The sequence below is a fragment of the Amblyomma mixtum genome, chromosome 1 (genome assembly GCF_055824585.1).
Source record: "Amblyomma mixtum isolate Tamu chromosome 1, ASM5582458v1, whole genome shotgun sequence".
NCBI classification, from domain to species: domain Eukaryota; kingdom Metazoa; phylum Arthropoda; class Arachnida; order Ixodida; family Ixodidae; genus Amblyomma; species Amblyomma mixtum.
The window spans coordinates 268,298,669-268,326,274 of record NC_143012.1 but is presented as its reverse complement, the minus strand read 5'-3'; the positions used below and the strand labels follow the sequence as shown (position 1 = coordinate 268,326,274).

General features: G+C 46.6%; 2 protein-coding genes across 2 annotated transcripts; one reads left to right on the top strand and one right to left on the bottom strand.

The window, feature by feature from the left end:
• Nucleotides 1–126: 126 nt before the first annotated feature.
• On the bottom strand, nucleotides 127–27,606 carry LOC149371653 (uncharacterized). The gene is made up of 2 exons (XM_089565896.1): nucleotides 27,158–27,606; nucleotides 127–3,406 (listed from the first exon to the last, which is right to left on the bottom strand). The coding sequence occupies exon 2, from the start codon at nucleotides 3,390–3,392 to the stop codon at nucleotides 2,988–2,990; it is 405 nt and encodes a 134-aa protein (XP_089422022.1). The 5' UTR covers nucleotides 3,393–3,406; nucleotides 27,158–27,606; the 3' UTR covers nucleotides 127–2,987.
• LOC149371654 (uncharacterized) lies at nucleotides 10,033–11,566 on the top strand. The gene is made up of 2 exons (XM_089585218.1): nucleotides 10,033–10,215; nucleotides 11,288–11,566. The coding sequence occupies exons 1-2, from the start codon at nucleotides 10,033–10,035 to the stop codon at nucleotides 11,564–11,566; spliced, it is 462 nt and encodes a 153-aa protein (XP_089441344.1).

Below are 27,606 nucleotides of genomic sequence, written 5' to 3'. Positions count from 1 at the left end.
GTTGAATTGAACAAAAGAGCAAGCCTCAAGAAATAACATGGCGTCTCTAATGCGTGAGATGAATCCACTTAGGAGCCGCTCACAAACGCTCACATGCAACGAATAGAGAAGGAACGAACATTTTGACCAGAATAAAGGATATTTTATTCACGTAATCCTAGTTTTGGCTTGTTTCAAACAAATACAGTTTAAGACAAACTTTGCGCACTCGAAGCGAGTGGTAACTTACTGTCACCTTGTAGGGTACAATGTTGACATGACATGAAAGCAGTCATATGAAATCAAGTTCACTTCCTGTTCTGCTAACAAAAGCAGAGATCCACGCGCGCTACACATTTACTACAGGGCGCAGAGAAGTTGCGACCTTAAGAAGCAATGCTTCGCATTTGCCTCACAAAATAATTATGAAGCTTTCAGCAACCACAGCTGAAAGTCAAACAACTACCGACGCAAGGCAGAACGAAAGTCACTCTTGCCTCGAACAATAAATACCACGCATAAATAAATAAATAGACGTATATATACAATGTACGCGAACATTTTTCTTTTCGTACAGCGAACCCTTGCCATCTCACGAAGGTAAGGAAACGGAAAAGAAATTTAATATAACTTGCTAAACAACTTTTGTGTAATCGCTGTAAACACCATTTCTCACTTGCCATGTCTACAGAGGTTCAGTCACTTTTTATTTTCTCTCATGGTCTCAGCGCCAGCCAACGAAGAGCTTATGGAAGTAAGGAGAGCGCGGATGACCAAAAAAATCTGCTTTCTAGTCGTTGTGTGGCCACTTATGTGACAATTTCTGTAGTTATCGAGAATAATAGAAATCCTCCATGAAAAAGAATCACTAGTAGTTGTTGCACTAAAACCTTATACTGAATTAAGAACTCCGTCAGTCTTTCCTCGGTACTGGATTCTTCTAGTGGTGGCCACCTGGTTTGTCTAAAAAAAAAAGGCCAAGTTGTACGGTATCGTGTCAGCCAGTGACGCACGGTCAATTCAGTGAAAGTTCGCGACTACTGACTGACCATACACAATACTGCGTCATACTCATTTTGCCGTAGAAGATATAAAACTTTTATTTCACACACAAGTCGGAGCTTTTACAGAAGAAAAAAGATTGATTTACGGGATTTTTTTTATCTCTGAAATTTGCCGGATATGAGCCAATTGTACCGCCAAATCTTTTTTGTCTTCGGAATTTGTAATTACACAACCGTGGAGAAAGCAGAGGACATATATGCTACTAATCACGACTGAGGCACTAATATAATTTCACTTTACCCCGTAGCACTCGTATATTCCGGCTGCATACCGAACCGTTGGCTGTTAATTTGATAACGTTATAAAACTCTGTTTTTTTAATGCTCGTATGAACTGATAAAACAAATGGACAAGAGAAACAGAGCATGAGCCTCAGCAACTTCAGTTTTTACTTGTCGGCGGTCCACCTTATCAGCATTTCTTAACACAGCACACTAAATAGTGATATCTGAATGGAATATCCACTGATGAAAGCAGATGTTGAAGTGGATTCGTTAATTGCTGTTCTATCGTTTAATTTGTTGGCTAGTGACTCATACACACCTTTGTTGACGCGGAATGGCAAATTGCAGGAAACTTATCCTTCCTATGTTTCCTGAAGCCTCGACTAAGTTCGCGTCTAAACAAATGTCTAAAATAAGCTAACAAGGCATATAAGTTGGCGTGGACCAGTCTAGTACAGCAATAAGGTAGATAAATTAATAGGATAAATAAATAACGTTTAGCTGCAAAACATACATCTTGCAAATAAATAAATATAGTTTTGTTTTTCTCCTCCTCCTCCACTTTTCGTTTTAACGATCTCTATTGTAATAAAGATCTCTTCTTTTTAATTTTTAGAATAGTTCTCCGTCCTTCATTAACTTCTCGTGCTTAAACGTATAGTTGCACTAGTAAAAAGCGCCATCATTACCACATTCAGTTCATTCTCAAAAGTCATTTTTTGATATTTATGTTTTGTGAAATGAGTCACGCACAGATATTGCGAAGTATAACACGAATACTGAATGCTGTCAATAATGTTCATCTCCTCTATTAGCAACACAGCATACAGAAATTATCTCAGAGGGTGCACACATGCAAGATTCTGTGCAGCGGATACAGAAAAATAAGCCACGACGCGACAACAGTAAAGTTCGCACATTCTGAGAACGAAGTCCTACTACGGTGCTTAAAGTCAAGTGTGTCGAATGCAAGAGGAGTTCTTGCTTACAGCTACCTCTGCCCTGAACTCATAGTGTTTCTCTCGATTGCCGCGACCAGAAAAGGCGGAGCGAAGGGAATTCTGGTTGGGTATATCATATCGCGAGCAATCCGTTGAGATCAAAATTATGAGCCTGAAAAACATAGTTTCCTGCGTTGCGTCCGAGATCAGTGCGCAGGCAGCTTCAGTATATTTACTGCGGCGAGAAGCTATGGGCTATGTTATTTAGGAATTCTACATTGCTGCCTCCAATAAAACAATGTAGATGTAGTTCATGTTTATTCCTCTTGCGAACCTGCCTACCACTCTTGTAAATCAACGCAATAACAGAAGCAATTGTGAACTAGAACATTGCGCTTTGGTTTGCAGACATCCGCGCCCACCCCGTAACATCAGAACACTGCGAAGTTTTTTTTTTTTTGAGTTCGAACATCTCGCAAGAAAAAATTGTCAGAAGCAATAAAACGGGGAAACCAGGTGTTGACGGGCGAAAAGCATGTCGCCAGGGTATCTTTTTCTCCTGACTGTCTTGTATCGAGGGGCAGTCGCACCTCTTCAGCATGCAGATCTGCGACCGGCACGGCCTTCTTCCACAGACTCAGCGACAGCACGCGTCGCTTCCTTGTACAGCGTGTCGCGATAGGGTGGGATGTTTCTCGGTTCTTGGAATGTGTGTGGTGGGGGACGTGTGCAGGAGAGCGATAGAGGATGCAACGTCGGGGAGGACGAGTCGGGCCCCTTAGTCCGCGCTCCGCCCTCGGACGTCCCGTATGGCCCTGAGCAGCAGGCCGTAGCGGTCCCGGCTAGGCCGGGCGACGGCGGGCGCCGGCTGCTCCAGGAGGAGCTGCTCGCGGGACGAAGACGCGGACGAGCCTCCGGCCAGGCCGGAAGCCGACGGTCCCGCGGCATCGTCGAGCAGCAGCGACTGGACGTCGAGCACGGGTTCTCGGATCAGGGCTATGGCTCGCGACGAGTCCCTCTTGCCGAAGCGCATGAAGGTTCTCAGCCGACAGCGCTCGCAGGCGTCTTCGCCAGGGGCCTTCTGGCAGAGAGCGCGGCAGTGGGGCGGCTGAGCATCCGCCCATGACGGCGCCAGCAAGAGCACCATCAGCGAGGTCACCAGGCACAGGTACGTGAGGGTCATCGCGACAGCTGAGCCTGCGGCGAGGGAAAACAGAGAAGGATAGGGGGTAACCACCGTGTGTCTTCTCAGCTCGACGGTTATCGGATCTCTCACACCTGGGTCTCAGAGAGATGTTTACGCCCAAACAAACGAAGACAATATAGCACGATATGAAGGTAGTGATATGTGGGGTTTTAGCGCCCCAGAGATTGACGTCGGTTATTAGAGACGCCGTAGTGGGAGGCTGCGGGTTAACTTCGCCACCTGGGCTTCTTTAACGAGTGCCGACATTGCACAGCACATCAGCGTTTTGCCTTTTACCTCCATCAAAAGTCGGTTTAAATTATGGTTACCTTGGCTGCTATTCTGCACTGGGTGAAGGGGAGAGGGGAAGAAAGAGGGCTGCGATGGGTGATTATGTGGACATTGGAATCAGCTTTGATATGATCACTATGGATGGAGGAACAAGGAACTGTACCATGACCACTACTTGACCTCATCCGTTAGATTTTTTTTTTTTTCATTTAGCGTTTTCGCCTATATCTGACTATTGTGAGAGGACTACAGGTGCGCGCGGTGCAAGCGCTGCGATAACCTGGTCAGTGAAAAAAAAAAGAGAGAAAAACCTCAATGTTGCGTACATGCGTGCGAGGAACGCTGCACTGCCAAGACCGCAATGAAATTGTGTAGACGGTGGGAAGTGAAGCTCTTCCGCTTAGGCTCGAGGCAATGTTCACATCATCCGTGAAAGGTAATCCATCAAACTTAAGTCGGCCCTGAGACGATGTATTTGTCGCGCTTTTCGTTACAGCTAACTCAATTAACGAGCTAACATTCCTGCAAAAATGAACACTCAAACATAGTCATGCGGAACAAAAAAACATTTCACGGACTATTCTGGATGGAATAAAATCATGGAAGTTGTATAATTCCGACAAAAGTAAAACATACAGGTAAGTTGTCCGTGCTTGAAACAGAAAGGCGCAAATGGGACGAGGGTAAGAAGGAACGTGAAGCAACAGGACAGTTGCCAGGTTGGCTACGAACCAACTAGCCCATACCAAAGTACTTCTAGAGTTGTCCGTGACAGGCCAACCGTTCACGCATCAATTTCTCTCCAGCATGACCAGCACGTCTCTTTCTTGCGAACAAACAACAACAAAACTCACTAAACACTTTCAACACAAGCAGTCTAGCGGCTTGTTCAATCAATGGCCACGAGCTATAAGGCTTGGCAGTTATTACGTGGTGCTACAACAATGCCGGTGCAGTGGCTTCTTGCAATGCCACCACGTCCCATTCAGTCTCACCTCCAATGATTGCTGTGATGACCCCTCGAGTTCGTTACATGATGGCTCATTACCTACAACGAAGAGGTGTAATTCCACTGCATCCTGTACAAACGATTGTTACCACGCCGGGTTATATTACAGGCGCGTCGCTAGTCCACTCAGTTATCCACGAGCCGTCGCCCTCTGCTCGTTTGCCAAACTAATTCACTCACTGCTCATGACCTCTCCTTCTAAAAAAAAGCTTCATCTAAGAGTCTCGACCCAAGACCACGTAAATAATAAAGGACGCGGTGGTAGAAACCTGCTGACGCGAGAGCAAGGTGATACCTGGCTACAGTTTACGCTCCGAAAACTTCATCACAGATGACGCCGTGGGTTGCCTCCGTTTTCATCTTAGAGGGTAATACGTGTACTACCTCTTGCGCTAAAACAACTTACAAACAAATAACTTTTCATTAAAAAGAGCGTGGGGGCGTTTTTTTTTTCCTTTATTTCCTAGCTAAACACCAGTTCCTTTGTAGTTTCAAGTGCCTTTTCCGGAAATAAATAAATACATATACAATATACGCAAGCTAAAGGTGTCGAAACTCCGAGGTGGCTGCGGATAAAGAAAGAGAGAAGAGTATAACGGGTGCGTCATGCAGCCACAGGAATTCCGCGAAATGAAACGAGTAGACGCGGCTCAGCGTCATCCTGGCAACGGCTATGGGGACGAGCCGGCTACTTTGGGACGAAGTGTCGCCATCGCCAGTGAGAGCCGCCAAGGTTGCCCCCATGAGAGTGAGCGGACTGGGATGCGATGGCTGCAACGGGGGCGGAAGAGGAGGAAGGTAACGTAAGGCAGCGTCGCAGCCGGTCTAGCTGTCCCGCGCTACCCGCGAATAATGCATCCGGACCGCACCCTCGCGAAATATTTGAGGAAGCCTACATGTTTGATGGCCAAGTTGGAATAACGTCGTTCGACACTGGCTATCCTAAACAAAGCCAAGTCGGCCCGATGAGCACTTTGTTTCCGGTGCTTTTGTTATGCGCGCTGCATCTAACAATTTTCTCCCAGCGCGAATGCTATCAATAGGTTCTTGATTTCAGTTCCTACTCAGACGACACTGCTCAGTACTTGTTGATGAGAGAGAGAGAACAATCATGATTACTAGTACCACGATCTCAAACATCGCCCGATAGTTTTAATCGACCTAGGTGCTTACGTCAGTACCGACAAAAACTTTTCTTTTATTTAAATACGCCTGTTCATTAGCTGCTTTGAAGAGAAAAGAATGAATTTCATCTACATTTATCTTAATACACACTTTCCCTCTGCAGCGCAACGCTAAAACTTCTCTTGATGGACCTTTAATGTTTTACTGAGCTATAAAACGAACCTCGTCGCTCACATGCTGACGCACAAGAATAGGCTACGCTGTTCCCCTCGTTTTCAGCTAGTAACCGAAGACGTCACCCAGTTCCTCCCTCCCAAATAATCAAGCTTTGTTCACAAACGAAAGGTCAGCGAAAGTTTAGCCTCGCTTTTTTCCTGTCACGCTCAATCCACGGCTTTTGCCCAGCTTGTTAGGAAGCCTTGCCAGAGACGTCATTTCATCGTATTGAAAAGTTGTTCGCGAGAGTCTCTGCTCTTTTCTTCCCAACAAATGGCGGCCGCAATTGTAGACTGAGAAGCATCAGCACGGCGAGGCTCTCGCACAAAAAGCATACTCCGATCGCCTAATCAAAACAGTTTCTTTAGTGCTCAAAATTATGGTCTATAAATCTCGCTTCCTGCGTTCTCTCTTAATTACGAGCAGATTGTCTCCCTTGACGATACCAGCAAATTTAATCTGGGCAACTCGACGAGCTCGCGGGCCAACAAGCCGCTGCTACTACACTCAGGAGTCTCACAATTTGCTTCCGCTCCTGTAGCGGTAAAGGCTGCGGTAATATTTATTTTTGTCTGTGTGCGTGTTCAGGGCTTCCCACATAGAGCGCTTTCGTTGAAGTTAACAACTGACAGCGCCCCGCTTCGAGGCCCAGACAACTACCTACTTCTCCGCGCCTACGTCCGCGTCACAAATTGACGAATGAGGTGGCGCGCTGGATACACAAAGCGACGTTTTTTTTTCGCCCACTCTCAGGGTTTGTAAACAAGCGGCACAAATTTGTTAAAGCCTTGGGGAATCAGGAAGGGCCCAGAAAAGAAACCGAATTGTGTTGTGTGTGATGAACACAGAAGGGGAAGGTGGAAGAGAGAGAGAAAGGAAAGGGGTATAGGCTTGGATAGGGAGCTTGCTGAGAGGACGTGGTGACAGTTAAGCGTCTATACCCCCCCCCCCCCCACCCCCTCCCATAGCGGAGCAGAGCAGTGTGTTTGCCTAGCCACCGGTACCTCTTTAATCAAGCAATTCGCGTGACGCGTCAATCACGGAGTCTGAGCTAGGAGCACGACTACATATTCGCCCGTTCATTTTCGACCATCGCAATCATAGCTCGAGGCGAAGGAAAGGAGGGCATCTGTGCCAGCGTTAAGTCGAGACCCGCGAACCCCCACAGACTTGAGAGACTTCACCGTTCTCTCTTCTTTACAGGTTGACTAGGCTTTGACTCGAACGGCGCGAGCAGCACAGCCGAATGTTATGGTCTCTTTCCTTTTCTCCGCACGCAACTGTTCGTTTGTACCGGCCGGAAATTCATTCTGCAAACCGCAAGGCACCCGCACAGGCGAAAAGCACGAATTCGTTTACTTAGAATAACGAATCTCACGAACAGGTGGAAGAACAGTGGCGCGAAGGAATGTGAACGACTTGAAGAGACATTCCATTACTCGTCGGCCCAGAATGCAAACAAGGCCCCAGTCTATATTAAGGTGAAGAATTCATTGGAATAATTCAGCGACACTTCTTACAAGTACGGTTCTTGCTCCACCACTTCCTCTGGCCGCAAGCCCTGTTTGCACTTTTAAGCGGTCAAACAGAGAAAATTTTTTCGGCTTAGGAATAAAACGACAGGTAGCTGGCAGTGCGGTTTGAGCTCCCACTCAACTTAATCACGACGAAAGATTTACTGAATCTTTGTTTCCACCTTTTTTTGTTTTCCTCTTCTACAAAGAGTGGCGCAAAGTTTTGCGGTCTTCGAAGCCTTGCGAAAAATAGGAAAGATGAGTGGAAAGACAAAGCCGAGTCAGAAGCCGGGAGGACAGCCAGCAATGCAGCCAGCCGAACCAGAAGCCGAGACGTTCTTGAGAGGGAAACACGTCTGCGCCCGCTCCGCTGTCAAGAAATCGAATAAAGTCTTTTCCGACTCCACTGGGGGCAGCCGGGGAGCGCTGCGGCGGCATCTAATCGAGTCGCCCACGATTCCCCCGAGCCTCATTGGATTAGCGGAACCTAAAAGGCCGTTAAAGTTTAATACCGTCACTCCTGCGCCGTTGGGTTCGACTGCACCGACTCGCGGGTGGGAGACGCCTGGGACGTGCAGGCTCGATCCCGTTTTATCGCTTATCGGGAAACTCTAGTTACTATTAACCGTGGAGAAGGTTCCCGAACTGGAAACTAGTAATGCAATCTGGGATTGTCAGCGACAACAGAGTGGCCTCATCTCATCACTTGCGGCCCGTCCTCTCCAGTCCAGCTACACTTGGCAGACTATGCTGTCCTCGAAAAGGCAACGGTGGGTCATTGACTTTGTATACACGCTGATCTGCGTTCGAGTGAACTCTAATATATGCTAAGGCCTGCGGAAAACCGTAGGACAAGAAAAATGGCAGCCAGGTTAAGCGCATCCACTAGCGTCTCCTGACATCGCACCCGGGTCTTCGTGTTTGCCTGTGTGTGCTTACAATTTATCTTCATGTACCGGTAAAGTAATGAAATACGTTATTTTGACATGGTTTACGCAAAACGCGTACTGGCGCTAAAAGACGGAGATAACCCACACAAGACAGGACTGGCGCCTCCGTCTTTAGCGCCAGTACGCTTTTTGCGCAGACCATGTCATGCTACAACCAACTAGCTCAAATCATTCTTACATTATTTTTATTCTTCCCCCTTGGGACATATACAGTTTAAAGAAATGAGTCATGGCGTTGTTCCGTACCAGGTCAGAATGTCAGTCAGTATCTCAAGAAGCATATCGGCAGCACACTTAGCAGGTAGATTCAGCTACGAAGAACGACACCAGTTCGGACAGTTGTTGTCGTTGGTGCCTTATTGGCATGGCACATACCCACGACGGGGGTATGTGCCAGGGTTCAACGCAAGGGTTTAATGAGAGAGGAGGGCCAAGAGAAGAGGGTAAATTGACTGCAAGCTCACAAATGTACTTTGGGTAATAACTGATACATTAATTAAAGACAACAAAAAATAGGAGGCCAGATCACAAAATTGAATGCATCGAAATTACTGAGAGATGTTTTAAATGTGAAATATTTTGGATACAAACATCAAGGCAATCTGCCGGCACCTGCTATGAAATCGTTAAAGTATTCGAAAGCTTGTTGCAACGCAAAAGCTCTGACACTCGCACCGAAGGAGACAAGAAGCGGGACCGATAATGTAAGTCCCAACTTTTGGTAATGAGGATTTCTAGATGCGTTCTTCTCTGCTGCCCGAACCTCTGGCAAGAGAGTAGGAAATGCTCCATTGTTTCAATTTATCTTGAAGCCGCGCAAAGGTTTGTGGGACTGAACGCGCAGCTACATAAGTAAAGATTTAGACGGGGGACCCTGCACCGCACAAGCGTCATCGCTACTTCACACTGCTGTGATTTACACACACGAGTTTTCCATGGGTACATGAGAGGTTTGAATTCAATGCTGCTAGAAAGCAAGGGATCGTTGCGTATGGCGGATGTACACCGATAACACTGAAAACGAGACCTCCTGAAAAGTATCAGATCAGGGACGCTAGACGGGACAAGCACATTGAGACCTGATTTCGCCAAGTAGTCTGCCGTATCGTCTCCTTATCGTTCACTTCTTCTTTCACCCGTGACACGCCCACGCTTACTAGAAAAGACAGATAGTGCACACTGTGTTCGGTAGAAGAGCTGAATGACGCTGATTTCCCGGGAGTGAAAATGTACTTAGATAAAAAGATAATAACTCAAAGAAGTAAAGGCAAGAAAAAAACCGATGACGTCTTTTACTAAAGCGCACATTCACCACCATTGCATACCTTGGCCACTAGGAAACGCTTCGATCATCAAATGCGTAGTGCACGCGAATGACTCAAGAAGCAATCCTTTGCGTCCAGTGTGCGGCTGATGTTGGTCAAACAGAAGACATGCCGTCGTGGTAGGAGCCACCAGCGCCCTGTCGAAGGCACTCGACCACCAAGAATCTACCGGGGCCTGTGAGCAAGGCCACCGAAGAGAGACCGGCCATGTCTCGACGCAAGCCGGCTAACTGCGAGCGGCTCTTGCGCTCGTATGTGGACTCCAGAGAGCTGCACCGCATCGAAATCAGCTACAACGAGCATCTGCACCATGGCCACATGCTGCCGGCCGTGCAGTACGACTACGGTCGGTGCCTGGTCCTCAGCCGCTTCCCGGCTGACATCATCAAGGTGCGTGACTGTGAGCCCATATTGGTCGCCGCTATTTCCCGAAACGCGACGAGGCAGGCTGAATTGCTGCGCTCGAAACCGGCTTTGCTTTACAATAGATTAGTCATTTATCAAAACAGTGCATTTTGCCATTTCCACGCACTTCAGTTTCGTTTTCAGTCTCGACATAGGTGTGCTCGTGGTTCGAAATCATGAGTTATTGTGATGGTTCATTCAGAAAGAACACAATGTTACTTCAAATATTTGCCGCCGCAATGGCTCGGTGGTTGTGATGCTCGGCTGCTGACACGAAAGACGCGGGTTCGATCTCGGCCGCGGCGGTCGAATTTCGATAGAGACGAAATTCTAGAGGCCCGTGTACTGTGTGTAGTGAGTGGACGTTAAAGAACCCGAGGTGGTTGAAATTTTCGGAGCCCTTCACTACGGCGTCCCTCACAGCCTGAGTCGCTTTGGACGTTAAACCCCCATAAAACCAAACCTTCAAATATGCCCACAGTGGCGACCATAATGACAAAAAAAAATCACCATTGTTCGCTGACCAGTTCCTAGAGAGACATGGCGGAAGGTATTCTACCTTGAGGTTTCCGGGTCAGCTTACCCCCCTGCGTGCAAGTTCATGTAAATCAGTGTCCCTTTGAACCTCGCCAAGGAACGCATCGCTGGTGGGTAACAAGATGAGTGTGGCGTGGTTTGCGCACGCCTTATTGGGGGCCTTCTTTTTTCCTCGTGGAGACTTCATCGCATCGTGATGTGGTTTCATTTTCGTGCACAGTCACCACCTACGTAGCCAATTCTACAACCATATATCAGAGAGATATCGCTGTAGAATGATAGTTCGTTGCGAAACGCCCAAGCTACAAGTTTTTGTTAATGGTACTGCGGCATGTGGTAGTAGCTCTACGCAGGAGCGAAGCTAATCTCCGTTGTAATCTTTCGGGAAAAGGACTATTCTCTTCTTGTCACATCAACGCTTTGCAGGAACTAGTAGTGTACCATTTAAAGCCCAGCTTCTTAGGCACTGTCGGCCAATTGAGTCGTGGAGACAGGCATTTGATAGCTGGCTGCATCGCAGGGCATTGTCCTCATGGAGCAGCTGATACAGCTCGAGTACCGGCCCATCGACTGCTGCTACATGACGGCGCTTGCTCACACCAAGCTGGGAAACTACAGCACGGCGCTCCAGTTCACCAAGATGATGCTGGTCAAGGAACCGCGTAACCAGCAGGGCCGCGAGCTGCAGGAACTCATCCACCGAAAGGTGTTGCGCGAGTACCTGTTCCAAGTGGCCGTCGTTGGCGGAGTGGTCATTATGATTAGCGTGCTCATCTCCATGGTCATGGCCAGACGCTGACAAATGACAGACACCTCACGACTGACTACCGACTGCCGTGACTGGTCATGTGCAGCAGGTACCTAGCGGGCTTGTCCGCATGCCCCAGTGACTGTTCAAAGTCCCTGCGAACCTCAAGCCTGACTTGCCTACAGGCTCTCCAGACTTCTATCGCTCCGCGCTGTCTGGGAGGCTGCTACTTTGTTTGCCGTAGAGAGCTGCATGATGGTTATGAAATGTGGTCCGTACATGTCGAAGGGCATTGACTCAGAAGAGAAAAAAAATGTAGACAGCACTGTCTCCAGCCTGCTCTTACAAGGATTCCATCATTTACTTTACCTGCTGTGCCGTAGGTGAAGCTTGTTGAAATTTAAAAAAGCAGCAAAAGGTCATTGACCTGCGCACTACCGAGTGCCACTGCGTCTTACACCAACTGCAACGGCACGTGGCAGGTGGATTTACTTCTTGTCACGTCACACTCTTGCGTCTAGTGCGCAGAAAAGCGCGTGCGCTATTGTCAGACGCTGCTTAACTTCAGTAGCGCCCGACAACAAATTGCTGTTTGATTATTTTCAGCACGTCTTTTATCATACATTGACTACGTTATCTACCTTCAGACATGCTGTCAGAACTTCATAGCTGAAGAGCTATATTACATTCCAGCAAGGGGCTCTCTTGAACCCTTTGTCATGCGCTCACAGTGCGCGCGGTTACACTGTCCATATTTTGTCTTTCTTGCTGCTATTTTTTCCTTCCACTATTTCTTTAACCAGACATGCCCAGCATTAAAGCATGGCATTTACAAAGAAATTATGAACTTTTCACCGGCCTGGAGCTCTCAGCTCTTTTTAGCTAGCATCCCTACCACAGAACAAAAAAAAAAAGTAAGCCCGCTATTCATCACAATATATTGCTATTGCTTAACGCGAGAAATAACCTGTTTTTAGTATATTTATGCATAGTTATCAGCGCGAATTGAAAACCCAAGCCTCTAATTCTTATGCCATCGAAAGAAAGGAAAAAGTATATACAACTGCAAAATTGAAGCCTTCAATAGAATGACAATGAGCGTTGCTCGGCTCATTGTTTTAGTTCTAGGGACCCCAGTCGCGTAATATAATATATGCTTCACTCTCTTATGTCGCTGCTGAGAAATAAAAAACAGGCTCGCAATGCCCACCTGTATGAAAGGGGCCCTTCTTGGGCCATCATGCCAAGCCCCCTACCTTTTGGCCAGGTCATTGTGCATAGCTCGTTCAGTCCTTGGCCACGCGTTGAAACCAGACTCCCCGGTCAGAAACAAATTTCGAACTCCACGACGTATCCTTTCTATATGCGTCGTTTTCTTCCACCGTTTCACCAGAGCGTGGTTGCCCCTTTTTACCTCCTTGTTCTATGTGCTCATTGCCTCCTTTTGTTGAAATATTTATTTATAGCGGCAGATATACTTGAATAAAAACTGCAAATATGAGTAGATTTTGAAGAACACGGCCGCTAACATTTCCAACTATTGTGTCCTTTCCTTCGGTGTCACCAGATGCATTACGTCATACCAAGCACAACGAGGATCAGACACGCGCAAAGTATGTTCGAAGAGTACTAAACCAACTGAGACACACACACAAAAAAAGATGAAACCGCCCACAGCGGAAACTATATACTGCAGTTGCGCGTCTTTGCATGCAGATCAAGTACAGCATATAAGCAGGCAAATTCTAAGGCGCTCCACAGCACTGAAGATGGTTGCGTGGACGTCGCTTGCTAAACCTTTGCCACAAACTTCGCAAACTTATTGAAGGAGCCGCTTGTTGGCTGTACCGATGGTTTATCTATTGGTATTCTATGTTAACGCTTGCAGGTAGTTAGTATGAGGTGCCCTACGGTACGTTGAGCATATTAAGTGCGTTAAGCACTTAACACGTACTATTGGACGAATTTCTTCGGATGTTCTTCGCAAAAGGGTTTCAAAAGGTAAACAGGTAGAAGTGAAAAAACTGTGCATGGATCGGGTCTTCGTTGACGTTAACGCTGAGTGGACTTAGTTGCTGTTCTGAGTAACTTTATAAGGACCCAGAAAGCTGAATTATACAAGGAACCGTGCCACATTCCATAACTTTACACATAGCTAGTAACACGGTACGAAGCGGCGAGAGAAGAAACACAACCGCGGCGCTGCTATTGACCAAGTATGCTTTACCAACTCGCTCATGTTTTCACATGAGCAAGAGTCGTCCTTGCAGCTAGCATAAACAAACATGGTTGTACCAGCGTTGTTTCGATTACGGGATTGTCTTAAGCCTTCGAAGAGTCAAAAAATCCAAAAAAAGCCACACGTGTGGCTCTGCGATATCGCCTGGTCGGTGCGCCTAGCAAGCTCATTATTTTACAGACTTTTACTGCGTTCTCGATCACGGAGTGATGTCTCCATTACTTTCGTGAACTAGTCTCTCCTGCCTTTTGACGAAAGCTTGAAGCGCTCCCAAGATATCTACAGCAATATTTACTGCTCCGTTAAGCACTCAGCTGCACTGAGGCTTACGCAATTCCGATCTTCAGGAAATGAGTGTCTAAAACTAAATAGGTGAAGCTATTTAGTACTTCGTGAAATCTGACTGGCTCGTGAATGGATGACTCTTATGCTCTGTGCATTAGCAAGAAAAGATGAAGGACAAACATCGTGACTGGCCAGGTCACAGGCCCGCTTACCGGCCAGTCACACTCACCGGTGAACAAACAGCCGAACCATCGACCAATGGCGTTCAAGCATCGCAAAGTAACTAGCACCTACAGCCTTCTGAATATTTCCCTCATCTTGCTTCACAGCGCACGTGTACCTACTAACAAATAGATCTACGTAAGCAGGCCGGTTTCAGAGGCTGCTTCGCGCTACATGTTTCGGCGATCCACGTCCGGGCAGAAAACCAGGCTTTGCCGCTTGCGTGCCTTTATGCTTGCGTGCCTTTGCCTTTATGATGCTTGCGTGCCTTTATGACTGTTTTAAGCCAGTTATACATAGTGGTGTGGGCTGGGACCCATTTTTCTTGTTTGTTTTTTTAGTCCTAATATCTATGCTCAGTCTGGAGTCAAAAGGTTGTGCAGCGGCCACATTTCTGACGGATTCTTTTGCAACGACATATGTCCCCGCATGTTCCCCGCTTCTGTGATGGCCACACTGATTTGTCATCACGTAGTGACGTCACGAGCGACTGCATTGTGACGTCACGCACACTCTACGAAAGAAGGAGATAAATTATAATTATTTATGAAGAACAGATATTTTAGCCGAACTATCGTGTCAGTTTTTTTTCTTCCTTTCAATTTGTTTGCTTGTTTCTCATTGCCCAGCTCCGCCGTTAAAGCCAGATTCGACCAGCCACATCATCTCCCAGTTATCAGCTCTTGATAAGCTTTTGATAGCCAGATTTTACCTGCTGTTAAATCAGTCAGGAAGCGATTCGTTACAAAACATGAAGTTCCGTTTCCATTACTGTAGAAATGACGGCACTGAAACCGGCCCCTGAATAAGCGCTTCAGTGCCTTGCGTTTCGTTTACATCTGGTCTGAACTTTTTTCGTTACCGGCCGAAGCCGTACACAACTTGGGTCCTTATAATGGAGCGGAAAAGCATATTCCAAAGCACCCGTTCTTGTATCGATCGTATTAGCTTTTTGTGAGACGCCTCGTGGCGTACCACGTTAATCTGGTGCGTGCGCTCGAACTTAAGCAGCGGCATTCTAAGAAAAATAAAATACAAACAAACGCATGTATTGCTGCTAACTGTGTTCTTCATTCTCCGCTAAATACGGTTGCTGTTAATGCCGCGCTTAGCAAGAGCCTCGGCGGCGTGTTGCGTTGTGTGCTAAATGCCCGATAATCTGGCAGTTTCTCTCTGCTGGTAATTTGATTCCGTCCTCAAGCGCCAGCCTGCCAGTGATGAAGCATTAAGCCCGTTCGCTACCCCATCGCGGCAAAGCACCTTGGGGTGTTTTGATTTAATCAAACAGAAGGACCCTTTCTTATATTTTTTTTTATCCCTTCCCTCGTTAACGCTCTGACGAAGGCCTTTTTTCTAACCACTCATCATTTGACGGACTCACCCTTTCTTTGCAGTCTCCTCTGCCCTGGAACGCAGTTACGTACAAATTATTGTCGCCAGCTGTATTGAGAAAATGTTTGCACGCGAAAACATTGAAGGCTTCGACAGCCTAGGCGCCAAGTCAGTATCCTGACTTAGAAGTCTGGACATCAGCTTCTACTTCTGACCACATACGCAGCAGCAGGACGCTTATGTTCCCTTCGTGGCCCACATCTGTGCATCGGCACAGCGGCTCAGTGCAAAGAGATGCCGGCCCCTTCCCTTGAGCGTTCGCAATATCTTGGCAGTAACCGCGGAAAAGCGATAAGGTGCGTGCCATTTTCGTTTAGGACTCGCGTGATTTGTGCCGACGACGTAGAGCCGTATCTGTGCTCCACTCTGGCGCTGGCTCACAGGCAGCTGTGTGGATAGCACAGCGCCGATCGCAAACAGCACGGGACTTGGGGCTTTCATTCACCTATTGTGAGCTGTAAAGGATCGCAGCAAATGAGGAAATGCCTTCTTCCCTGAGCTTTAATTCTTTTCTTGCCCTGCTTGGTCTCGCTGTCTGCTGTCATAGAGGCAATGGTTGTCGTTCTCGGATTGTAGAAAATGCTTCGCGAAGATGGAATGCACAACCTGCTCATATACAAGTTATTTAGCGTGAAAGGTGATAAGGTGGCCTCCTGGTATGGAACGCAATCCAAACCACTACAATGACGCACCTCAGGATGCTAATGCCAGTCACCGATTAACATTTTCCTTTTATTCTTTCTTCATTTATACTGTTACGCACAACGTGATTCATTTATACGTTTATTCATTTATTCATTTATAATTCATTTATACTTAATGCACAACGTGCTTACGTACGAGTCAATTAAGCGTGAACGGTGAGAAGGTCATGTCCTGGTATTGAATGCATTCCTAACTACCACGATGACGCACCTCAGGGTTTTAATGTCAATCGCCAATTTTACATTATTTTATTCTTCATTTATGTCGTTTCTTTTCGCGAAATGTTAGAAATGTTTTCATGGTTTTTACCGCGAGATGAAAAACAAGTCGAAAGTTCAGGTTCACCTTTTAAGCGCACGTAGAACAGCAAGAGAACAAGAATATATTAGCATACCTGCCGCGATTCACCAGCAAGAAAATATGGAGAGGAAAAAACACTGTCCGAGGTTTAAAAAAAGGAAGCTTCTTTGGAAGTCACATCCTTTAGAGCTGCGTGAAAGAAATGGCGAGAGTGAAAAAAGGGATTTACTTTTGCATAATGTGTGCATATTCGAAAGCTGGATAAGAAAGTTGTGCCTGGGTAGAGTTCATTTCACATACGAACGTGCGAGACTAATCATCCTGAACATAAATTATATATAGTGCTCTTGAGTAAGTACTCTTTTACTACATTATAATTGTCAGTGAAGTGGAGTTGCAGTAAAGGGATCACTACAAGATAATGTATATTTAATTGCCTTCATTTCTCCGGATTAACCTTGCATGCTGACCCACGAAGTTCAATATTAAACAATGACAAAGGCATGCGATGTGAAAGACGGTTTTTCCCCTCGGGAAAAATTTGTTACTTAGTTTATCACTCCTTAGTTTACAAACCGTCGTGGTGAGTCAGTGGTTAGGGTGGTCCGCTACTAAGCCACAAGACCTGGAATCAATCACGACATCGGCGGCCTCGTTTCGAGCGAGGCGAAACATGAAAAAACACCCGTATGCTCAGCGATGTCACCGCACGGTAGAGAACTCCGGGTGGCCTAAATTAATGCGCAGCCTTCCGCTACGGCATTCTTCGTAGCCAACATGTCGCTTCGGTGTGTTCAACTTCATAATCTTTTTGTTAGTTAACACTAATAATCTTTTGCGCCATACTGAACGGCAATAACATGTCGGCACTTTTTTTTTTTTTTTAAGCTAGCTCTCGCAACCGCAAGGCGAAAAGTTGCAGCGCACACCTGGAGCAGGATTACCATAGCAGAGGGCCCCATAATAGATGTTTTTCCAATACTTAACTGCCACCCACAGCGCTACCTTCCTTCAGCTAACGAAATCAGACTATGAGCATGGCTGTTTCATATATATAGAGCACCCGAAGGGCGCTAGATGATGCTTAATGCATCTCCGCGCAGTGGATGGCGGCGGTTCGAGCAGAATAAATCAAAAGGCACCGAAGCTGATGGCATAATGAGCCATTTATGGAAATTCATACCCACGTCTAAAAGCACGTGCTTCAAGGAACATTTTTCTTCGTTTTTCGCTTTTCTGTCTTCCGCGTTCTGATTTTACCAAAGCCTGTCGTTACATTTTTATGCGCAATTTTACCGCGGTTGTAACGAGCACTTTTCGGCAAAATGAATTCCCGCCGTTCCACCACGAGCTGGTTTCAAAGCGAGCTTGTTGCGCATATATGTGCCTCGAAACGAAATTAGCTCGAGCACATTCAAATTGGAATTAACGCTCTTGGTACACTGACCCCTGCACCGTCTTTGAGGAAGACCGCCGGTCAAAGACGGCAGCATAAAGCGCTTACACATGCCTGTACGCAACAGCGATGAAAAACTGAGCGAGCTAAGTAGAACAGCGTATCTTGGCTACGTGCGCATGCCCCTTCAGGTAATCATCGACACAAGTGTGCCGCACCTGATAAAAAAGGCCGATCGGTTTCCACGCGTTCGACCCGGCCATGGCGTCGGGCTAAACAGTTTCTGCCCTTCGTTGTGCTTCGTCGATATTCAAAAAGGGCAGCGCTTGCCCTCGAAAGTGTTAGGCCAAAATTGAAGGCCAGGATTTAGACTTGTAAGCGGTCGTGCTCAGTTAAGCGCTGTCTGTGCCAACCTTTTTAAGGTCTCTGGATTTCCAAATTACTTTCAGAGCTTTGCCAACGCCATTCAGTAACTTCCAGACACCGCCGTTAAAACGCTATGCTTTAGAATGGACAGAAAGCTGGATGCTGGCTGCAGTCGTCCTCAGCCGAGTAGAATTGTCTAACTGAAAAACAAAGACAGCAGGATTTCATAAAGGTATGTCTGGGAGAGGGACACATCTGTGGATGTAAATGTGGCTGAAATGTTCCGGCTTCTAACGTGTAACTAAATCAGAGATTTAGTTTCTTTTATGAAGATCTAACGTCCCGAACCGACTTAGGCTGTGAGGGACGCCGTAGTGGAGGGCTCCGGAAATTTCGACCACCTGAGGATGTTTAACGTGCACGGGCATCGCCAGTACAAGGGCCTCCAGCATTTCGCCTCCATCGAAATGCGACCGCCGCTGCAGGGATCGAACGCGCGTCTTTCGGGTCAGCAGCCGAGAGCACCATAACCACTGACCCACCGCGGCGGCCGGAATCAGAGGGCTTTGATTTGTGTGCCCGTGTGGCCGCATCTTGACTGCAACAATCTTTATATCCGTGAAACAACGAAGTTGAGCAAAACGATCTCGATGTGAGTTAGTCGGTTGTATTGCATTGTTTTAATGGCACTGGGGAAACGATCGGACAGCACCTTGTTTTTAGGTTTCTGTCCGAACTTTGCCTTTCCCCCAATACAACTACCCAAGATGACGCCCCTGCGGTGTGCCCAAGTACGAACCTGGGCCAAACGCACTGGCTAAGAATGCCGCGCGTCAATATCGTAGCGAAGGAATCAAATCTCATAATTCCGCTCCTATTGAAATCATTAACCACCCGAACATTGGCTGATACCAAGAATAGTAAGACTGACCCCATGCCACAAATGAACACGCTATCACTACTCCTTATCATTGGTATTCCGTATCTGGTATTCCGTACGAGCTTCAAAAACTCGACCGGACCATGCTTGGTTTAGTCCGCGACAGAAATTTGCAAGGGTAGCTCTTTTATTTCATTTAGAAGCACTTGACCATGATAACGCCGAGAGTCATTCGGTTAGAACTAATTAAGAAATTTGACGAGATCGGCTGGCTGAAGCTGATGCGGGATAAAGAAAAAAAAACTTCGAGAGAAATACCTTTCTCCTTCGATGGAAGAAGCTGCCCTTTTTATGCTCTTATGTTATGAGGGGTGGTAGTGACGGCAATAATGAAGAACAAATGGGTCCAGGACCTTTTCGGGACTCACAATGTGCCTTTCGTTCCGTCCCATTCGTTTTCCGTGTAGGAAGCTTAAAAATAAAGGGCTCGCTATCTATATTTTAGAACGAGAAAATATCACGCAGACATTCAAGGGGAGACCCATATGACGTGCACACCAAACAATCTATTTCTGTTACGCTATGAACGAGAACCAAATGTCAGGCGCGGGCGACAACATCACTGAGATATCGTTTTATCTATGAATGAGCCTCCGTCGCGGTTTCCGCGTAGTTACACCCTCTCCACCCTTGGAATGAAAGAAATCGGTCGGACTTATACTGATCAACACCATCTGTCGGGCTAGTTGGTTGCGATCCATATGTATCAGCGCTCTTTACCTTCTTCTCCTTCTTCTTCCTGTGTGGTGTTCGCGCTGCTGATACATATAAAATCAGCGCTCTTTACCTTCTTCTCCTTCTTTATACTGATCGCTCGTTCAATCTTGTTTCCTGCTATGTAGTGTTCCTGGAAGCAAGGCGCAATATCGCTGACCGACAAAATGTGGTATAAGGAGGACGTTCAATAGCGACCATGGTCGGATCAGTTTTTTGTTTTTCTATTGCTCTAATGAAGGAATTCTCGATATCCTGGAAGTCTAAAGGATTGCTTGCTCTAGAGATGCGCAGAACATATAGGAACATATCTTAGCAATAGCTCTTCGGTATCAGGTGATCATGAAATGCCTAGCGCGTCACTATTGCGTCACTTCTAGCAAAGCATATACCGACGTTACTTCTATATCTGAAGAACAGATAAGTAGCAGAAGAGTGGCCGGGCTTCCATTCAACGGTATTCGACGTGCATTTCCATTCATGTTTTCTTCCTGCTGTCAACTATTCAGCTCGGATAAGCATGAAAGAAAAGATACGGAGATTAGTTAGAACAAAGACAGTTTGCGAGGCATCAGAACTAAGTGCTCAGAAAGCTTTATTGGTTGTGCTAGGCAAGGTGACGGGCTGGACGGCATATTCTGCTTGCGTACCTTCACGGTGCACCTTAAGCGTATTCTACCACGCCATTCAAGAAATATGTCGACAACACTGTGTTCTTTACAGCTCAGCATGTACAGCAATACGAACGACTTTAGCCCATCACAGCCCATCGCAGCCTCTTGTATTTAACAACATGATGGTTATTAATACTCCACGCGTGGTCTGTTATACGGCTGATTGGAATATAGGATGCGTGCGGTTAGAGTCGTTGAATTCAGAGTGGTCGGTAGAGATAAATGCCTCCTTTTAGTGTCCTTTCAGGGTTCCGTAAGAAATTATGGTAAATAGTAAGTCGCGAATACAAACACTTGTGGCGTTTCATGTTTGTCAACGTGCGCCGGCTTATGATAACAGTTGTTGTCAGCAAATAAAATTAGCGGAGATGACCCGCATGCTCATCGGCGCAGTCTCGGCGATTTTGGCCAAAATTTCTGATTGTAATCAAAAATCAAAATTAATACAAACGACCTCCTACAAGCCTGCAAGAATGTAAAGAAGGAAAGAAATACCGTCTGTCATCACGTAATATATTAGTATTTGAAGGCGGATTACGTTGTACGCACGACGGTGCGACGACCTCTCATTGCAATTTCTGCCTTATCAGTGCACAACCATCAACTACTACGATAACTACGCCCGTTACGCGTCCGCACGAGCTACAACCAATTATGACGAGGTTTGGTCCGTCGCTTATTGGTTAGCGTCATTTCCACGGCAGCCCTTATGGATGTGCACGATTGTCTAGAGACGAACCGGGTTAATTAACCTGGGGGTTGTGATTATGTTTTATTAACATTAATAAATACGAGAGTGGTAGGTTCTGTTCCAGCCATCCACTGCTATTTAATCAATAGCGCGTTTTAGATTGAAGTTGTATTGATATTGTGTTCGAGGCAAAGAACAAGGGGAAAGGGCATATCAACATGTAGAAGTATTAGCCGACGCAAATTCTGTGTTGCAGTCCTAGTACAGGGGTTCTCTCAAGATCACTTCACAGGTGAAGTGTTGGTCCGTCTTTCCGCACTCTTTGTCCTCCTTCCTCGTTCACTCCTTTTTGCTTATTTTACTGATTTTACTTTTCTTCGTTTCTTTTCCAAGTCACGTGTATCCGTGTCTGTTTTTCTAAGCACATTTCTCTGTTTATAATTAGAAAGCATGTTAGCTGTTCATATAATAAGTGCACTTGGTTCGTGCCTAGCCAACCTTGTTACAAGCACAGCTATAGACGTCCTTGATCTTCACATTTTTCGAAAAGTTTTGCGCTATTTATCGCTGTCCGGTCGCAACAAGTCTGCAACGCGCTCTTCGCATTCTTTGCGTGCCGCAGCAAACACCGCAGCTATCTGACGACCGCATGCTCATCCTTACTGCGCGCTGACTGAAATTCAGCAGCTGACAGAGAAAGGACAGCCCACGCAGTCCCCTTGTTTTCGTCCCTTTTGTTTCAGGAGCCGGATTTCATTAGTGCGCAGTAAGCATGACGTCTCACGAAACGCACAGATATTATCGCATCTCTTCTACTGACGCTTTATTTCGCTCATAATGTTTCTGTCATTGCTCGTTCATTTCAAATCTTTCTCTCGGCGATTTCCCGACCGCGTCTCCCTGCGAAACTTCGGGGTGACCCTGGTCCGCAGTGTTTTTGACGTACCTCAAAAGTGGAGCTGATGAGCGCATTGTGAGGTGTCTGGAGATTACCCCGCCTCCGCGGACAATGGACAATCCGCGCGGTCCAAACACAAACACTGACATGGTTGGAGCTGCCGATACTCGAAGGAATGAGGAGCGGCTGTCCGACGTGTTCTCGAGAACACGTCATGATGTGGAATTCCTTTGTATTTCCATAGCCGTAGTTCACACTTTCGTTACCTGAAAGCGCTGAGAAAAAGGCCGTTGAGCGATCCCACCACGCCGTAAATCTTAACATCAGCGAAAGACGAAGTCATGCATTAACACTTCTTCTTGGGCGAGTTGGTGCATACTTGATTTGTATGCACCAACAAAATGCGTGCGACAAAACTCCTAAGGGGAAGCCTGAAACTAAACCTTGTGGTTAACTTTTAAAAATGACGTGGAGATGCTCATCTTCAACTCTGGCTGCGTGACCGCTCTTCTTTTTGCTATATAAATCGTAACCTGTCTGATTACTGAGGCTGCTATTTGCCGAATAGCCTAAATCCATATCTTTTAAAATTTTTCCATCCTTCCCATCGAGCATTTAAGACTGCCATAGAAAAGCAATGAGTAACGCTTTTGACGATAGCAAAAACATTGATAGCAAAAAAATACAAGCGTGCCGACGGGAGATCTGCGGATTTATTGATCGCTATAATGCAGTCTTAGAATATATTAAAAAATTCTGTACACACACTCTGTTCAGTTCAAAAATGCTTTTGTCCCGGATTCTTGGATATGAAAAGTTTCTAGGGCCCACCCCTCCAATTGACGACGTGCGTTCACTGCTACCTTGCAGTTCAGAACTCAAAAGGGGATCGCAGCGGCCAAGTAGCCAGTGGAGGATGAGTGCATACACTCCAACAATATCAGATATTTTGCCTGCTTGAAAGTAGTCTCCTTTAATGCGTTTTTTTTAGCATAAACGATCACGTGCTGAATTTTTTCGCATGATTGAAAATGCAGAAACTTAGATCGGCCATCGATTACGTCACCAACACTTACCAGGCATTGCTAGCAGCTGTCATTGAATCCGTCACGAAGTGTCGGCTTTCATACACACGTCCTGAACGAGTTTGCATTGGATGCTCGACTTCCAAATGGGAGTTGTAAAATAAAATTTGATTGCCAACCACGTAATATGGCTACCAGAGGCAAAGTTCTTTTTTTTTCTTTTCCTTAAGAAGCGCAGGTGTCCAATAACAGTTTTATGCTTTTGATAAATGTGTTAGGGACGGCTTTTTGTTCACAAATGTGTTAACGCGCTTTGCGATGTTAGCGTCTGAGTCCGCATAAAATGAAGCGTTCGGAAAGCAGGCAAGCCTGAACATGTCCAACATTGTTGGAGAAAAAATTTGACTATTTGAAAATTGTAAAGTACTCTTATGGAAATATTGAAAGTAATAATCCCTACTTCCGATGTATAGCAAATCTTTCTTTTAAAGTTTTTCCATCGTTGGCATGGAGCTGTTAAGACTGCCATAGAAAACCAATGGGGGACGTTTTTGACGACCGAAAAAACATTAATAGCAAAAGAATGTAAGCTAGCTAACGGAAACTCCGCGGATATATTGATTGTTATACGTAAATATCACAATATATGAAAAAATTGCGCTCGTAAACTCCTTGCCGTTTAAATGCTCTTTTCCAGAATTGTTGGGTATGATTGCAGTGTTGATTACAATGACAACGTGATCCGCTTATTTTGTTCCCAATAATGCAATTAAGCCAGTCTTTCAGATGAAGTATGAAAGTCGAGATGCACCTTGCCCTCTCAACTCGAATCTTCCCCATTGTCTTTCCGCATAACTCAGAGTGCTTTGCTGTTTTATACTAGCCCGAGCCGGTGGCAGAAGGACGTGGGGCATTTTATGTTCCCTGCTACGACTCACAACTATGCGGCCATATTACAGCTGACCGAACGACTCATAAACACGGACTGAACCCTGCCGCCAACGATTGAGCGCAACAAAGCCCTCCGAGCGAGACCTTCTGGAAGCGAGTCGGCCGTCCTGGCCAAGACCTCCACACGTGCGGCCGAACAAAGGCCGTAACCGCCATGCTCAGTGCGGTCTGGGAACAACGTGGTGTGAAGCGACAACGACCTCTTGGACGCTGGATGTTCTTTGCTTACAGCTATCTGTGCTATGGAGGTTGCCTCCGGGGTGTCACACAGTATGTGTGTCGGACGCCCCTCTGCGGACGCCACTCTGGGATCAGGTGACCACCTCCTGACCACTTAGAACAGAGCACTGACGTGTCTCCCTGCTGACCAATGGGAACGCCCAATCATCATGTGACCCACGCCTGAAGAGCTTGGTGCGGGCGCTCTCACGAGTTGAGAAGGGGGCGGGCGTGAGAGAGGTGTCGTTGTCACTGCTTCACCGCCGTGGAGAGGGGAAATGGAAGGAAGAGGGTGGATGAAAAACGGGAGTTTTTCCACAATCCTGGCACACCGCCAGACAAATTCCTTGCATCCAGTGAGCACTGCAGCTCTTCAGCGGTTAAACATCGTCCAGTCTACCACGAAGAATCGAGAGCGTGTACGCAGTCTCCGTCGTGATGCTTATGATTTAGGTGCAGACGGTGCAAGTTATAGCGGCCAGCGCTATATACAGTGGTTTTGCCAAAAGTAATAAAGCAACGGGGTTTGTGTCTCAGTAGTGTAGGGAAGAATTTACGGTACACCTTAAGCTCCAAATCCATGGAAGGCAGGTAGAATCCTCATCCCGAGACCTTTTGGTCTTCAGGGGTGCGGAAGGGGCTCCACTGCAAGTTTGAGAAGCAAACCTTGTTGCTGGGTTACTTCTGGCAAAGGCTGTACATTTTCTTTCTTCACGCAATACCTGTTGATCTGCTTTTTTGTGTGTGATGTGACCTGCAGTTACATTATTACACTTAGGCGGGATAAGGAACTTCAAAGCGCGTCGAACAAAGCACCCCCCCCCCCCCCACACACACACCTTTCTCGAACTTGAGTCACTCGTTTTGGTAATTCCGGTCACATTAAATAAAATACCGAAGTCCGTTCGCCAGGTCAAGTGACTGGTATCTTTCGACTGGCGCTAGTGCGGCCATGCAACAAGATTAAGAAACATTATAAACTCGTCGACAGAACTGTCGCATTACGTAATTCCATCTTTTACGGATATCCGATATTTGCATGAGACAGCATAGTGTTTGCTTGCCATTCACTAAAGATCGGAGCCCAACTGCATTTTCTCCGAAAAGTCTATTCTACGGTTTCACATACGACCGCGATAGGAGCAACATATCGTTCAAACACGCCGGGCAACGCCCGTTCACGTACCCTTGTTTTTGCAGTGGGAGACAGTAGTAATTCATATGGGACGGCCCGTTGTTTTGGCGCATATGCCCCTCGCTAACAAGTAAACAACAGCAGAAAGCTCGGGCTAATCAGTCTCGCCAGTGCTTTTTTTTTTCTTTTGCAGTTATTTGGCTATCTCAATACTTTCGTCCTTTCTCGACAGGTTTACCCCAGCAATGAGAACAATCGTCACAGATTTCCGGCCTTTCGCAATGATGTCGCCTCACTCTGTTAACCTTTTCCGGCTTGCCGGAGTGGAAACAATGAGGCCGCCAACCTTTGTTTCGCGGTGCAACTTTGCAGTAATTACTCCTGGCTTCGCTGGTGCTTCACCCGGTGTTAATTGCCGGCCAAATGGATGAAAAGCCTTTTGCCAAGGGTGAACGGACAAATTATACAGCTCAGGTTTAAACGCAACACGCAAGCTGTTTTTGCATTATGGTAATATCTGTTTTGGTCGGTGACTTTCTGTCGTACTGTTGACCATATTTATGCGGCAGAGACTCGTTACTAATGTCACGCTAACCCAGAGTATTTGACGCCACACAAATTGACCCCCTCCAAATAGCGCATTCTAGAAAACAGTGGATGCATAATCCTCGCAAGGTGCCTATGAAAAAAAAAACATACTTGAGGCCCTGTATTATAACAGCTATCCGCCTACGAAACATTCCACTTTGGGGTTAATTTATGTTCAGGTCTCCAACTGCCTCATCAACGTAGAACCACGAGCCGTTGCCTCAGAGATATGTACTCAATTTCTCACACCATTGCTTCCTAACCTGTCACCGCCTGGAAGCTGCTGAAAAAAAGAATACTACTAACATACAACAGCGAAGCAATATTGGCGTCAACAGACCTAAATGTCACTGGCGAAGTTGCCGTTAAAAGTGAGAGCCGTGGCAGCGGACTATTTGAACTCTCCCATCTAACGCTTTATTCACATGCTGTTTTTGTACTTTTTTGTTTTTGTTTAGTGTCAATCACTTTCACTCTGACCAAACATTTACGTAGCGACACTCAGTCCAAGGCAGCACTGAAGTGCGTAGTCGTAGGGGTTTGGAGTAGCTGAAATAACAAATAACGTCAAGCCAGCCAATTCCTACCAACCGGTGTTAATTTCATTTCAAAATTTCTCTCATTCAAAGCTGATCTACGCGCCTCGCTTACTGGCATATCCGGAAGCTCTCAGGCAATTGGTGCCCGCTCAATGTGCCATCGTTCCGACACTATTTTTCAAAAGTAAGAAAGCTCAAGATCTCTATGGTCGTTCGGCCTCCTCTTCATTGCTTCAGAATCAACCATAACACCTCTCTCGCACTTACACGCGTGCGAAAACTGACAAAGCTACGCCTTGGAAACTGAGTAAATAGTGTCGATCAGTGGGCGCGCGTGTCTGAGAGGGATCATTCAGTGCTCACCTTGGTATGTGATGAGGGACGTGAACAGGCTTTCGCCGAGGTCAAAGTAGAGGAGACTGGAGGTTCACCGCTGTGACAAGTCTCTCAGGCGTGCGCTGGCTAGGAAGGGAGAGAGACCTTCGGCTTCCCTCCAAGCAGACTCGGCTGGTAGCGACCGGTGGCACGCGGTTTCAGAATCGCTGAGAGAGATGGAGAGAGTTCACGCCACGCGGCAGCAGGAAGGTCAGGTCCTGATGAGCACGTGAGGTTAACGAAGAAAAATAAAAAAGGAAGTCACTCGAGCCGCGTCCGAAAAGCACTGTCCTCCTCCTCTTTCCTCAGTGGCTGTGGAATTCGCACGTGCTGAACAAGGCCTTGCTGCTACTGGTGCTGCACACCGCCTAGTGCCGGCGATAGAAAAACCGGGGACGAAGAAAAAAGCGTGCGAGGTGTCGCGGCGCTTGCCTCTC

Excerpts from the sequence above, each read along its gene's own strand:
- LOC149371654 (XM_089585218.1), top strand. The coding sequence starts at position 10,033 with ATGTCTCGACGCAAGCCGGCTAACTGCGAGCGGCTCTTGCGCTCGTAT. Across the intron at positions 10,216-11,287 it reads TCCCGGCTGACATCATCAAG|GGCATTGTCCTCATGGAGCA; the intron begins GTGCGTGACTGT and ends GCTGCATCGCAG.
- LOC149371653 (XM_089565896.1), bottom strand. The coding sequence starts at position 3,392 with ATGACCCTCACGTACCTGTGCCTGGTGACCTCGCTGATGGTGCTCTTG.